The sequence below is a fragment of the Thermobia domestica genome, chromosome 5 (genome assembly GCF_964235325.1).
Source record: "Thermobia domestica chromosome 5, izTheDome1.hap1.1, whole genome shotgun sequence".
Taxonomy (NCBI): Eukaryota; Metazoa; Arthropoda; class Insecta; order Zygentoma; family Lepismatidae; genus Thermobia; species Thermobia domestica.
The window spans coordinates 59,365,259-59,378,658 of NC_137458.1; the positions used below are offsets into that span (position 1 = coordinate 59,365,259).

The 13,400-nt window shown below is 34.8% G+C and overlaps 1 protein-coding gene across 1 annotated transcript in view; it reads right to left on the minus strand.

Moving 5' to 3' along the window:
* LOC145685098 (lipase member H-like) overlaps window positions 1–13,154 on the minus strand; it is a 49,911-nt gene extending 36,757 nt beyond the window's left edge. Inside the window, exons 1-2 of the mRNA XM_081757444.1 lie at window positions 13,115–13,154; window positions 8,073–8,190 (exon numbers count right to left, since the gene is read on the minus strand). Coding sequence (XP_081613570.1) covers window positions 8,073–8,190; window positions 13,115–13,154 — 158 coding nt within the window. The remainder of the gene's footprint in view (window positions 1–8,072; window positions 8,191–13,114) is intronic.
* Between the last annotated feature and the right edge of the window lie 246 nt (window positions 13,155–13,400).

Sequence of the window (13,400 nt, forward strand, 5' to 3'; positions counted from 1 at the left end):
CTTGCCGAACCGGTTTGTGGAACTTCGCCAAACAAAATCTGAGGGCATACAGGACTTATTATTAAAAGTAAAATGTAAACCTTTCCTTAGCTCCCTGGATCTTGTAAGTAGCTATAATCAAGCTTTGCTTACTCCTAAGTCCCAGGAATATACAGCATTCAATTTCGAAGGCCAGCATTACCAATATCGAGTCACATGTTTCGGTTACAAAAATGGTAGCAGTGTTTTAAACAGTATGCTCCAAAAAGTATTGGGACCAGAGTTACATGCTAAAATCTTACGATACATCGACGATTTGGCTTGCTTTACAGATAGTTTCGAAGAACATCTTGCATTGCTGAGACAAATCTTTGATAAGTTCAGAGAACACAACCTTACTCTTAACATTGAAAAATGTTCGTTTTGCACTAATTCAATATCTTTTCTAGGTTTCTTGATTACTCCCGAAGGTATCAAAAAAGATCCAAAAACCATAGAAGCGGTTCGTAACTTACCCAGACCCACCAACATTAAATCTTTACAATCCGTAATTGGTCTCTTTAATTGGTCACGAAATTTTATTCCTCATTTCTCAGAAAAAATGCAACCTCTTTTTCAGCTTCTCAAAAAGGGAAAACGGTGGCAATGGCTTGAAGAACACGAACAATCTTTTCAACAAGTTAAAGACGATATTTGTAAAGACGTTCTCTTGTCACACCCTGACTTGAATTTACCTTATTACCTAGAATCGGATGCATCCCGCTTGGGAGTCAGTGCAGTCCTATATCAGTACAGTGATGGACAGAAAAAGGTAATCCAGTTCGCTAGTCGGACTTTAACACCTGCGGAGTCTCGCTATAGTGTGAGTGAGATCGAATGTCTTGCAATCGTATTTGCGGTCCGAAAATGGCGTCAATTGCTAATTGGTCACCATGTTATTTTTATTACAGATCATAAAAATCTCAGTTGGTTAGATAAGGCCAAGCCTTGGAACACTCGTCTTCTTAGATGGTCCCTGGAATTACAACAGCTGGAGTACGAAATACGTTTTCAGAAAGGTTCCGAGAACCTTTGTGCAGATGCGCTTTCACGTCTCTTCCCTTCCAAAGAATTACCAACTAAACGTGTTCATCTTTTACAGGCTATTCAAGACAAAATCAAAAATATTTCAGTTGAAGAGTTACAGAATGCACAAAAGGAAGATCCTGATTATCTCCCCATTATTTCTTTCTTAGTAGGCGAGAAGATAGAAGAGCTTCCAAGGAATTCACGCAATTGGGAAAGATTTTTCAAACTCGATAATGGTATTCTTTTATACAGAGATTTTCATTTCCCAGACTCATATAAAATTTGCATTCCCAGGTCATTAGTAAATAACGTTCTCACAGCTTACCATGATGATTTAGATCACCCGGGAGTAGACAAAACGCTTCGGATCATCTCAAAATCATTTTATTGGAGCAAAATGAGATCAGATGTGAAGAAACATTTAAAGGATTGCGTGAAATGTATGCAATTTAAATCCGATCACCACCCACCAGCTCGTTTCTTGTCTACTAATCCTTATTCAGAACCTAGAGCTTTATTAGCCCTTGATTTTTTAGGCCCATACCCATCAGGCAAAAATGGTGCGCGTTTCGCACTAGTTACTGTTGATGTGTTTACTCAATATTGTACAGCTTACCCCTTGAAGAACGCCACTGCTACTGCAGTCATCAAGTGTTTATTTGATATATACATGCTACATTTAGGTATCGTGCAGGCAGTACTGACAGATAACGCTGCAGTGTTTCATAGCAAAAAGTTTCTATCTAAAATGCAAGAGTACAATATTAAAGTCCATCATACAACACCGTATCACCCCATGAGTAACATCACAGAACACTCTAATAAAATTCTTGTATCTACCCTTAGGTTATTATGTTGTCAGTCACATAATAAATGGGCCGAGAACCTGACGCAAGCAGTTCTGTTACATAACTACTCCATCGTTGAAAGTCTTGGTGTTTCACCAGCAAGTTTGTATCTTAATATTCATTTCTCTCGTCCCATTTTTAAGCATTTTGGTTTACAAGTATCTGAAGATTTTGATAAGGAAGACGGGATTAGTTGGTCTAATAAATTACTTATGGCAGACCACCGACAAAAAGCCATCATTGAAAAAAGGAACGCACGATGGAACGACAGTCAGCAACAGCGACGACGTTTAAAACAAGGAAGTTTGATTTTTCTCAAACAGCGTAACATCAGTAGCCTATTGAAAGGTGAAATATCAAAATTTTTTGATTTGTACCGAGGACCCCTTTTATGTGTTAAGGTCATTAATGACCGTGTTGTTGAACTTGTTGACCCTTCTTCAGGTGAATATTTAGGACTTCATTCGATAGACAGGACTAAGTTATGGGAACCTACCCCTGAAACCCGTGAAATTTGGATGGCCTTGGCACGTCGCCAACTACCAGAAGATCTTTTGCATGACCTTAATTTGTCACCTGTTAATGAAATTCAAGAACCAATCTCTTTTTCCCCTAGTGGAGAAGTCAACTTGTCAAACTCCGAAAACGACAAGTCTGATGAGAATAATTCAACTCCTTTACAGGTTAATAACTTATCAACCACCCGTTTGCTACCTCTTTATTTAGGAGATCCTTGGTTACATTATTACTTCAATTCAACATATTGGGAGCCTACGTGTATTCCATTAATCGCACCTAACCTTACCGGTGGACTACAATTACGTAGAAGCTATACAGAGAACAGGAATTAAAACAAATGTGAAGTGAGGTTCACTTCATTTTAAAAAAAAAAAGGCATCCAAGACTTTGTGTGTTGATACAAATTTTTCTGCCAGGAAAGCAATGCATTTCTTTTAATCTTTCTTTCAACTTTTAAGCGATAGATATTCATTCATTTTCTTTCTTTTGCTTTTAGTTTTTGATAGAACACCTGGACACGAAAAGAAGAACTACGCATTTCTTTTAAACTCATTTTTGCTTCCAGCTTTTAACTGTTCAGCAAAGAATAGATAACACGTTTTTCTTCCTTTGTTTTGATAAGATAATCGCTGCATTTTCGATCACCTGTTAATGTCGATGAATGACGGACGACACACAGCTGATTGATTCTTTGTGTGTGTGTATGTGTGTGTCTTTGCTCCGTGTAGCACTTCAGCTTTGCATTTGTGTTGGAAACCTTATCACTGACTTACTATTAGTTTAATGTCATTAATTTTTTCTTGTTTTATTTCAGATGTTTGAATTTAGATTTTTTAGTAAATAATTAAAGTATCACATACGTAGGGAGATTGCATTTATCCAAAAGCAATCTTGAACTAGTGGCGCAGTTCCGTATTCCCAGCTAGTGGGAAGATATTTTGGCGTTATAATATATATATTTTTATTGTTTTCAAATTTAAAAAAAAATATTTTTTTTAGAATCCCTTCCCACTTTCCAAATCCTTAAACATGTTATCATACGTATAACTCACAATTAATGTTTGATTTTCTTTTCAGAAAAAAAAAATATCGAGATGCTTAGAATGAGAAAATTTTTAGTTGTTAGTTATGTATATATTTCTGTATTTGTAAATGAAACTTAGTACGTAATCTCATGCGTAGAATATGAAACTTTACACTTATAATCAATGTTAAATTTATTTTTCAGTGTTAATCTTAGATTTTCGTTTTCATTTTGAAGTGTTTACTGTAATTTTATTGAACCTCATTTACGTCATTTACCCGATTTTGACTTATTTGAATTTCCAGGATGTGACATGATATATTTTGTTCGAAGAGAAAAGTTTAGAACGGAAAGTAGGCTAAGCCTTAAACAAGTGATAACAGACATTTCCTTGTTGGTAATAGAATGTGTAGGAATGTCGTGTGAATAGTATAATTCTCCGAACGAAAGCAGTAATCTTTTTATTTTAGAAGGAACTATATGAACAGATATTCTGATGATGAACGGTCGTTTTTCCCCTCATATTAATACATATGCGGAAATATGTTTAACTTCTATATTTTCTTGTAATTTCTAATTAACATTTTTTTCCGTCTTCTCTAGACCACTGAACGACCGTAGGGAAACTTCTTCGGGTAGGATATTTTATGGGGATAAAGATAAATATTTTTTTTTCAGGGAGGCAATTTTTCCTGGAATTGCAGATCTGTTGCAAAAATGGATGTGGCTAATCCATTGGATATTTCATAGCTAACTGTATTTTCGCCATCAATCGCAAAATATAGTTTTTCATTTCTCTTCTTCTTTTATAGTAACCCGTAACTAAGTATGCGTATTCTTAGGTTAAATATTTTGAGTATATTTTGATGTCTAGTAACATTTCAGTGAATATTTTAATGTTTATGAATCGTAACTATATTGTGTACTTGTATGCTAATGAGTTGTAATGTTTATTTTTCATGTTAATTTTGAGAAAATTGTATTTTAGTTCCAGTATGTCCTAGAAACTATTCGAATTCGATATAGATCCCGAATAATAAATTTATTTTCTTTCGAACAGCATGAAGCCATAACGATTTTTGAAAATTACTTTGTTAATTATTTCATATGCTCGATGACTGAATTTTAATATGTTAATAAGACCATTTTGAAAATTTTGTAGCGAAGATGCCTAAGGAAGCTTGTTACAGCTGTTTTGTAGGGAATTTAATCTTGATGTTTCGGACTGACCAGAAAGTTGTAATGTCGTTGACTATATTCTTGTTTGTATCTCATGTTTTTCTTTTAATAGGTCTCATGTATTTTGTCTTATAGAGACATATCTTTACGATGCTAGGAGAGCACTTGTATTTTGTGTGTTTACACATCTTTCCTAGGTGGAAGACAACGTTATGTTCCAGGGAACATACGTGTATTTTACTGAATATTAGTGTTGATATTTCAGTTATGTATAGAAACATTTTGTAAGTGCCTATGGTTGCCGGCCTTTCCTCGTTTCTAGTCTTGCCTCGCAGGTGTCGATGGCATATTGTGTGTGTAAGTACGTGTAGTATTACACATTTTTCCCACCTATGGTTTTGGTCAATTCATGGCATAATGACCATTTATTTTCAGGAATGTTTGGACTAGTGAGTCAACTTCCTTGATTCAGACCTTTGAAAAACTTGGATCAATATTGAATAGTTTTCAACATTTTAATTAATAAATTTTTTGCAGATAATACCCATCTATTTTGGTAACCCTACAATGTTTACGTTTATGGAAGTGAACAACAACCATTATTTTAGGCTTAAGCTAATAATAACTTTGTTTCAGAATAAAATCATTTGTTGTATTGAGCATTAGCGAACTAGAGTCTCGACGAGCAGATGGCATTTGATCTTATGGCGTGCCGAATTTCCTTCATACATGTCAACGAAATCACGATCTTTTCTTTGATATGCAGAATCATGCTTATTTCTTGGAATTACTATGAACGTCAATTTTGACACTTAAGTTTATTTTTTTTATTTTGAAAAACGATTTTTCGTTCTTTTCTGCCAAACAACACGAGGCACAGTAAAAAAAAAAAAAAAAAGGGACATACAGGTGAAAATCTTATTTTGTTTATATATTGTCAGTTTATCATGTGTTTACATTTCCATTCATTTTACTTTTTCAATGATTTTCATATTTTCCAAATATATTATAGTAATATCGAAACTTTAACAATAATTTTAATATTTTAGTACCTTTAACATGTTTTGCTATTTGCTTATTCATTCATATTATTATATTTTAAATACAGATATTAGTATATTTAAAAAAGAAGACATTTAAAAAATTTTATTGAGATATTTGATAATTCTTTAAATCGATGTTTTCATGAATAGTTATTGAGTGTGTATATTTATTTCATATTATACAAAATAAAGTGATCGAAACGGAACACTTAAACATTTTACGAAAAGAATTTATTAGTGTTTAAAAAAAAAGAGCATTTAAATAGCCCTATAACGTATTTACTTCGTATTATATCAAACAAAGTGATCGAAACGGAACACTCAAACATTTTACGAAAAGTATTTGCGTGTTAAAAAAAAAAATAAATAATAGCCCTACAAACGCTTTCTGCGAACTTTAAAAAAAAAAAAATTTATCATACAGGTGTTGTAACCGTACTTCGTTTCTCACACCAGTGTTAAAAAAAAAATAAAAAAAATCTCCCCTTCTCCCCTCATCAACTCCTCGTTGGAAAACCATGGAAGAATGGAGGATACTCAGACAGGAAGACAATATGATTTCAACATGTGAAGAAACGGAAGATAAGGAAACTCAACTGCACCAATTGTTCAAGAGGATCTTATTACTGTATGGAACATTTGGATTGGACATTGCTCATGCAGGAACCTCATCATGTTGTAGTGAGTGAACAAGATATTTAACTATTTTAAATAGCCCTTTTTCTAGGTGAAAAACCATTCATCGTTTATACACGTAAGTCTCACACCATATGACAGTGTTGCCAACTAACTTATTTTAAATTTTCAGGTGAAAAACCTAATTTTATTCGTACCTCGTCAGACGGCCAAGGGTTCTCAACCTGTCTACGTGTGCACTTGACAGGTCGTTCCACGTTTCAGACGCCATATATAACCGCTACCAGGTTATAGAAGGATTTTTTGTGGACACTCTATATATTTCGTCAAGACAGTGATCATTATTTTCAATTTATACTTTATTCTGCAACGCACGTAAGTTCTTTCTTTGGTGGGAATTGCTTCTTTCCCACACAATTGGACAAAGAAGTCTTTCATCGTTTTCTCATATATATATTTAAAACGTTGCTTTTGCTGAGAACATTTCAGCTAGTGACTAACCATTTCAGTGTTTCTCCCTGACTCATTATATACACAGTATATATTCTATAGTTATTGGGAACTGAATTAAGTGCTTTCGTTAATCGCTTATGGAAACATTATAATAGATTAGAGAAATATGGGCTGACCAGATGTCCCAGTAGCCAAAGTGGCACCGACTGCGTTGTATTCCAGTTCGTTATCTGTACTTTCTCACGCCAGTGTTATCGCCGCGTCTAGTGCATTATAGGCAGTTGACTAAAATTAACATAAATTGTTTTCCGTATTCTGTTTGTATGTGCATACAGGTGAGTTAACCGAGTGATTTTTGAAATAAACTGCCAACACTTTTCCGTTGACCATTGCAACCCGTAGCTTGAGCTTGGAAGCTCGAGGAGTTTGACTCCAGGTCTGGAAGATGCAACCACGCATCTCGCGTTGAACTTCAAACATAAGTTGTGAAGGGGCACAAGCTATTTAGCCGGTGAAGGACGATTTCTTACGGCTAGCCCCAACTAGTGAAATCCCAGGTCCGCAGACCTTGTGCGTTTAAAAAGTTATATACGCGCCCACCAATATCAGTATTCCACTGTACAGATCTTCTTTTCGAAGATTCACCTTTACGCTGCAGGACTGTTCAGCGTAACAACTGGATTCATCGTGGGACGATCCAGACAACTTTTCCCCAGTGCGAATCCCCCAAGTGTGTTAATGGTGTGAGCAAAGTATTTATAGTGATATCTGAATTATAATCATATATATATATAAAGGGCTATATTTCCCAAAAAGGGCAAAACGTAATTTCAGCGGCAAAATTTATTAGTGTTCAGTGTTGTGTTCATTTCTCTTCGTTATTTTTTTTCAAAATAGTGTTCTAATAAATAAGTATAGTGTCATTTAACCCAATGTGTTTTCGTTGTTTGTATGAGTGATATTTGTGTGCGTTATGGTCTGGATGACCGTCTGATCGTCCGTGAGGTTTTCGAGACGAGACACCCGAACCTCTCGGCGCCTAATGCTCATATTATTGAGACCGACGAGCTTTTTGGAAACAGTTTATAACCTTTCTTAAAGAGGTCTTCGTCATCCTGTCCAGGTAAGTTAAAGTATCAGAAGTATACTTATTGGTAATACCATGAGCCAAGGACAGCGAACAGAACTCCTGTTGGTTATACCCTAAATGAAAAAAATTAGAAATTATACTTAACTGTATCACTCCCTTGATATATATATATATATATATATATATATATATATATATATATATATATATATATATATATACATATATATTACCTAGTGTAAAGCATAAAATTAACATCACCAGTTTCTCGTCGTTTTCGGATGTAGTTTGTATTTCTTGAATATTTCATATCTTCACCTCTGGCTGGAGAATTGCCACAGACGTAAGTACCTAAAAAGAGTAAAACACATATGCACACATTATGTTACAGTCACATGGAGTTACCACATGTCGCGACTACAGAGAAAATGTTACGCGCCCCAACATGACTTTGTTGGGATTTTAAAATGTTCTGACTATCATGGTTTTGAAGTTGGTCAATATTATTATTTTTTAAAATTGAAATTTAGTTTTCACATTATACAGAGCATTCAAAATAACAGGGAACTTCACAACAGCAACATATAGGCTATACACAGGCTAAGTATTATTTAAGTTGGTTATAGGACCTATATGATTAACGAGTGATCGTATATTGTTTCACTTTCCTTTTATGAATTAACTATGATTCGCTCTTCACTAGAACGTCTTATACTATCTTATTATTGAAGAAAGACCTCTTGTACATTTTCTTGCCCATTAGCTACATGAAATGACCTTACATTTTGCCCAGAGTATGATTTCCGGTGGGAGCTCATGTGTTCAGATCCTACGTTAAGCTGTAGGTCCTCGTCTCATATAGTATCGCTGCTGAATTTCAATCCAACCAACCAATCAAAGCACATTTTGCTTTGGAAAGGTGGCAACCCTAAGTCATAGACACACTTCTTTCTGCATTCTACGTTGACGTTCGAATTCGTACGAATAACAATTAAATTGGGAGGAAGTCGAGAATGAGTGCTGCTGTAGTCTGTGTTACACTTCATACCAGAACATGAGCGTCATTTGTGGAGAGCAGAGGGCAATTGGCCTCCCCTTTATTTTGTAAATTGTATCCTGATACACTAATAAAAAGAGTGTGTAAGACTTACGTCAGTGGATCTTCTTCCCCCCCCCCACTGGCATAATCTGAAATGACGCTACTGCACCAGAAGCAGGAGAAAAGAAAGTCGGTTGAGCAGGTTTAGAGGAGAAAAATAAAGAAAAACTACAAGAATTCAATAACTATAATAATTTAATAAACTACCATTCTGTACTGTTGTAAATGTAGCATTTGATAATATCATACTTCTGTACAGTATAATTTAACAGCACACTATAACACCTGGTTTTTCCTCCTTATTAACATTAAGTTTTCTTCACATTTCTGGAAATTCTTATGTGGCTGTCAACCCTGCAAAACATTCTTCTTGGTTCCCTGCACCGAGCGAGAACCTCCCACTAACTCTGGGCCGCGATTTCAAGTTTTTCTCAGAAATTGTTGTCTGTATACTTTTATCTAGCTTACAGTTTCAATTACCTAAATACAAGAGATGCATAATAATTAAAGGTAGGTCTCATATTCACCCGATAAATTGGCATTTTAAATATCTCTTTCTCTATGAGGATTTATTATGGAAGCTTTTAGTACGTGCGTAATAAGTGAAAATTAGCAGTGAGCAAGAAGTCATTCTACATTTATAGCTACTATGCACACCAAATTTTCTCGTTGTGGGTTCGCATAGTAGATATGGACAATCATGAAAGGTAATGTTGAATCATAAGTGAAAAATAAACCTTTGGAACTAATATCTTTTAAAATGAACTAAACTCAAGAATTATTTTTCTTTTTGTGTGTTTACTGAAGAAATCAGACTAACTATATGACTAAAACCATTAGGCGCAATTTAGTCGTCACATAAACTGCCTTACTCATAAACAACTACCGGTACTTTAAGTGACGTAGTACATAATAATGCACTCAACTGTAGAGTATAATACAGCGCTCAAAGCTTTTAGTCTTATAGCAATTTTTTTATTTTATCCCACAAATAATTTCCTTTTAAGTGCATATAAACGCTAGTTTTTTAAAGTTATTTTTTCCGGTTATTATATACAATATTCTGCAATGAATTGTTTACTCCAATTCCCCTCCATTTGAACCTTCCCTTATTTCAATGTGTGAGTTCACATGTTTTACTTTCTAAGAACTTTTTTTTTTTTTTCTACAAGAGATGTAACAGCTTATTCAATATTTCCACAGAAGAGTATACGGCATTCAGAGCGCAACAGAATCAAGTCACATTATCATACTGAGAAAAATCCGTTACCCCGATAGCGGTATATTGCACAAATATATGGAATCCATATGTTCACTGCCGAAATCTGTACGAAGCATATATTATAGATATGCTACATACGTGTTGCCTTTTTCCCGCTTACGTGATACATCATGTCGCTGCAGGATGTCTGACATCAAACAGTCTTCCGTATATCACATACGTATACGTATGTTACATACGTCACCTATATGTTATATACGTGCATCTGTATGTGAGACCTTTAACGCCTATATACAGTTCTTTCTTTCATACGGAGGGTACATATAGATGGAATATTTATACGGAAAGTATTATAAAACATATGCTTTTAGTTATACCTTTGCTACAGGATGTTACAAGTGAAGTCCAAAAAATACAGGATTTACGCATGAAACCTACGTTTCTACCTACCCCACATACGTTTTTTTCTCTGTGCAAAGATATGATAAAAAGAGATAGAGTTTTCATGGAACACTTAAGTACATAGTAACGTTTACACTGTTTTTTTTTCTTTTTATTATAAAAGTTACAATATCTGAACATGAATCTTTTAAGCAGGAGCGTTATTTCAGATTTTGTTTCAAAAGTATGAAAAATTTTGGAGCTAGTATTTAAGTGTGTAAAATTTAAGTTGCAAGATTGGACTCTGCCAACAACCAAACAAAAGCATTTTAAACATCACAATACTCAAAGATAATGTTAACAAGGTAAGCAATCATAAATGTTCTTTCAATGTGACACCGTGATTCATTGTCTTTCTTTTTTGAGGCAGAAGTTCCACATGAGTAACACTTCTTGCCTTAACAAATACAATCAACATAATATATATATATATATATATATATATATATATATATATATATATATATATATATATGGTGGTTATGGCTCCATTTTGTTTGAGGCTGATGAACTAGGACATCGCCATTCAGCACATTCTGCTACCTGGTAGATTTAAAACGGAATCAGTTCCAAGGACATGCATATTTAAGACAGGGACTAGGTAACTAAATAACACATAGTAATTCGCGCATTTCAATATCACAATTTTAAAAATTAATGTCTTGATGTAAGCGTTTGAGTTTAACGTCCCACACTTACAAACCGCGAGACCGCGGTGGCTCAGTGGTAGAGCGTTCACCTCTTATGCATGCGGTCCCTGATTCGATCCCAGCTGGAGCCTAATGATGGGAAAATACCCGAGAAAATATTTTTCGGGAATATTCCCTGGAAAGATTCCCAGAAATAGGAATATTTCGGGAATTTATGTACAAACACAAAGAAAATAGCATTTTATTACTATATTATGATTTCAAATGTAAATTCGTTTTCTAATCACAGTATATTTATTAATGTTGTCTCCAAAGGACTCTTTAAAATATATATTCTGAACAATATTATGTTAATTTATTATATTTAGATAGTACACATAAATGTAACCTATATTTACTTACAATATGTTTTATACTAGTAAATATGTTGAAAAGAACATTTGGTAGAGGAAATCCACATACTTTCATACCGCTAAACAGTTTAAAATTATATGCAAGGGGATTTTCTAAACTTGCTTCTACTACTGATATTATGAACATATTAATTTTTTAAATATTATAAACAAATTAGGTTGAGTAACTGCCAGAAAACACATGTCTCACCATTTTATCAATATTTGCACATACATATTTATGTCCAAAATATTTGCAAGATACTGACTTATCTTTAGAATTTTGCACGTAACATTGCTACACATGACCTTTCTTCCTACTCATTTCTCCAAATTTCATGCGTTAATTCACATGTAAGAGAAGTCCGAGTACCTCTTCAGAAATTCGAGTCAGAGACAGGAGACAGACTGACGTCTATTACTAACAGTGGTTCGGGGTGTATTAATAGTACTTCATCTCTATTTCTACATAATTTCTACATTAATTTACAAACTGGTTCCTTTTCATCGTTTGTAAATTAGTATTTTCGTGCAAATCAAATGGAAGTAAGAAAATCATGCTATTAATTAGTTATATAAAGTACGGTCAACAATTTTATTTTTAACCTCCAACTCGCTTGAAACCTAGAAGTAAATGATAATAAATGAAAATGAAGTAATTAGTCATGTAGTTCTTCTAATTTGGAAAATAAAGTAAATAAATGGAAATAAATTCCTTCCCGGGAATTTATATGCCAGGGAAAAAAAAACGGGAATATTCCCATTTTTTATTTTCCTTCCCACTGGGAATATTTCCATTGCTCATCACTACTCACGCTAAGTGAACTTTGTGCTGGGCGTGGGTTTCCTCAGGATTCTCCCGTTTCCTCCCACTTTCTTCATTCCACCATTTCATTCATTTCTCATAATCACTGTCTCCTTTAGCCTACCCGCCATAAGCGTGGGACGTAAAACTCAAAGATTTAATTTTATTACTTACGGACCAAGGCTAAGAGAAACGGCGATGACGAGATAAGTGATAATGATGGAATGACGAAAATCAGAGGAAACGGGAAAATCTTCGGGAAAATCCACGCACATGATGTTTGCCCACGTCAAAGACCACTTGGCAAAGAGTTATGATTGAACCAGTGACCGAAATAGGAATTGCAACTCAATGCACCTGAGTGGGCGCGGTGACTCAGTGGTAGAGCGTCCACCTCCGGTGCTTGGGGTCCCTGGTTGGATCCCCGCTCGCGATGTGTGGACATTGTGGTGGACAAACACCGTGCTCGTGGGTTTTCTTGGGGTTCTCCCGTTTCCTCCCACTTTCTTCATTCCACCATTTCATTCATTTCTCATAATCACCGTCTCCTTTAGCCTAACCGGCATAACCATGGGACGTAAAACTCAAAGATTTCATTTCATTTCAATGCACCTAAAAAAAAAAAAAAATGTTTCCTTAAAATTGATTTACTTCCAAAGTACTTACCATAAACGAATACTGCTGTGACGAGTAACAAGCTCCACATCATCGACTGACATTAACTTCCAGTTTGTATTTCGCTCTCCAACACCTGTTCTGGTGCACATCAGATAGCGTGACTTTCCCACTTATACCTGATTCTCTCATTTCCTATGTCTATAATATGTGCACAAAGGCACAGTGACCTTGCACTCATTTTGAAACTATATTACAAAAGAAAAAAAAATATTCCATTGCTTTATTTGGTGATTTCCTCAAACAGTTCAAAAGTGCACAAAAGATAATTCATGTT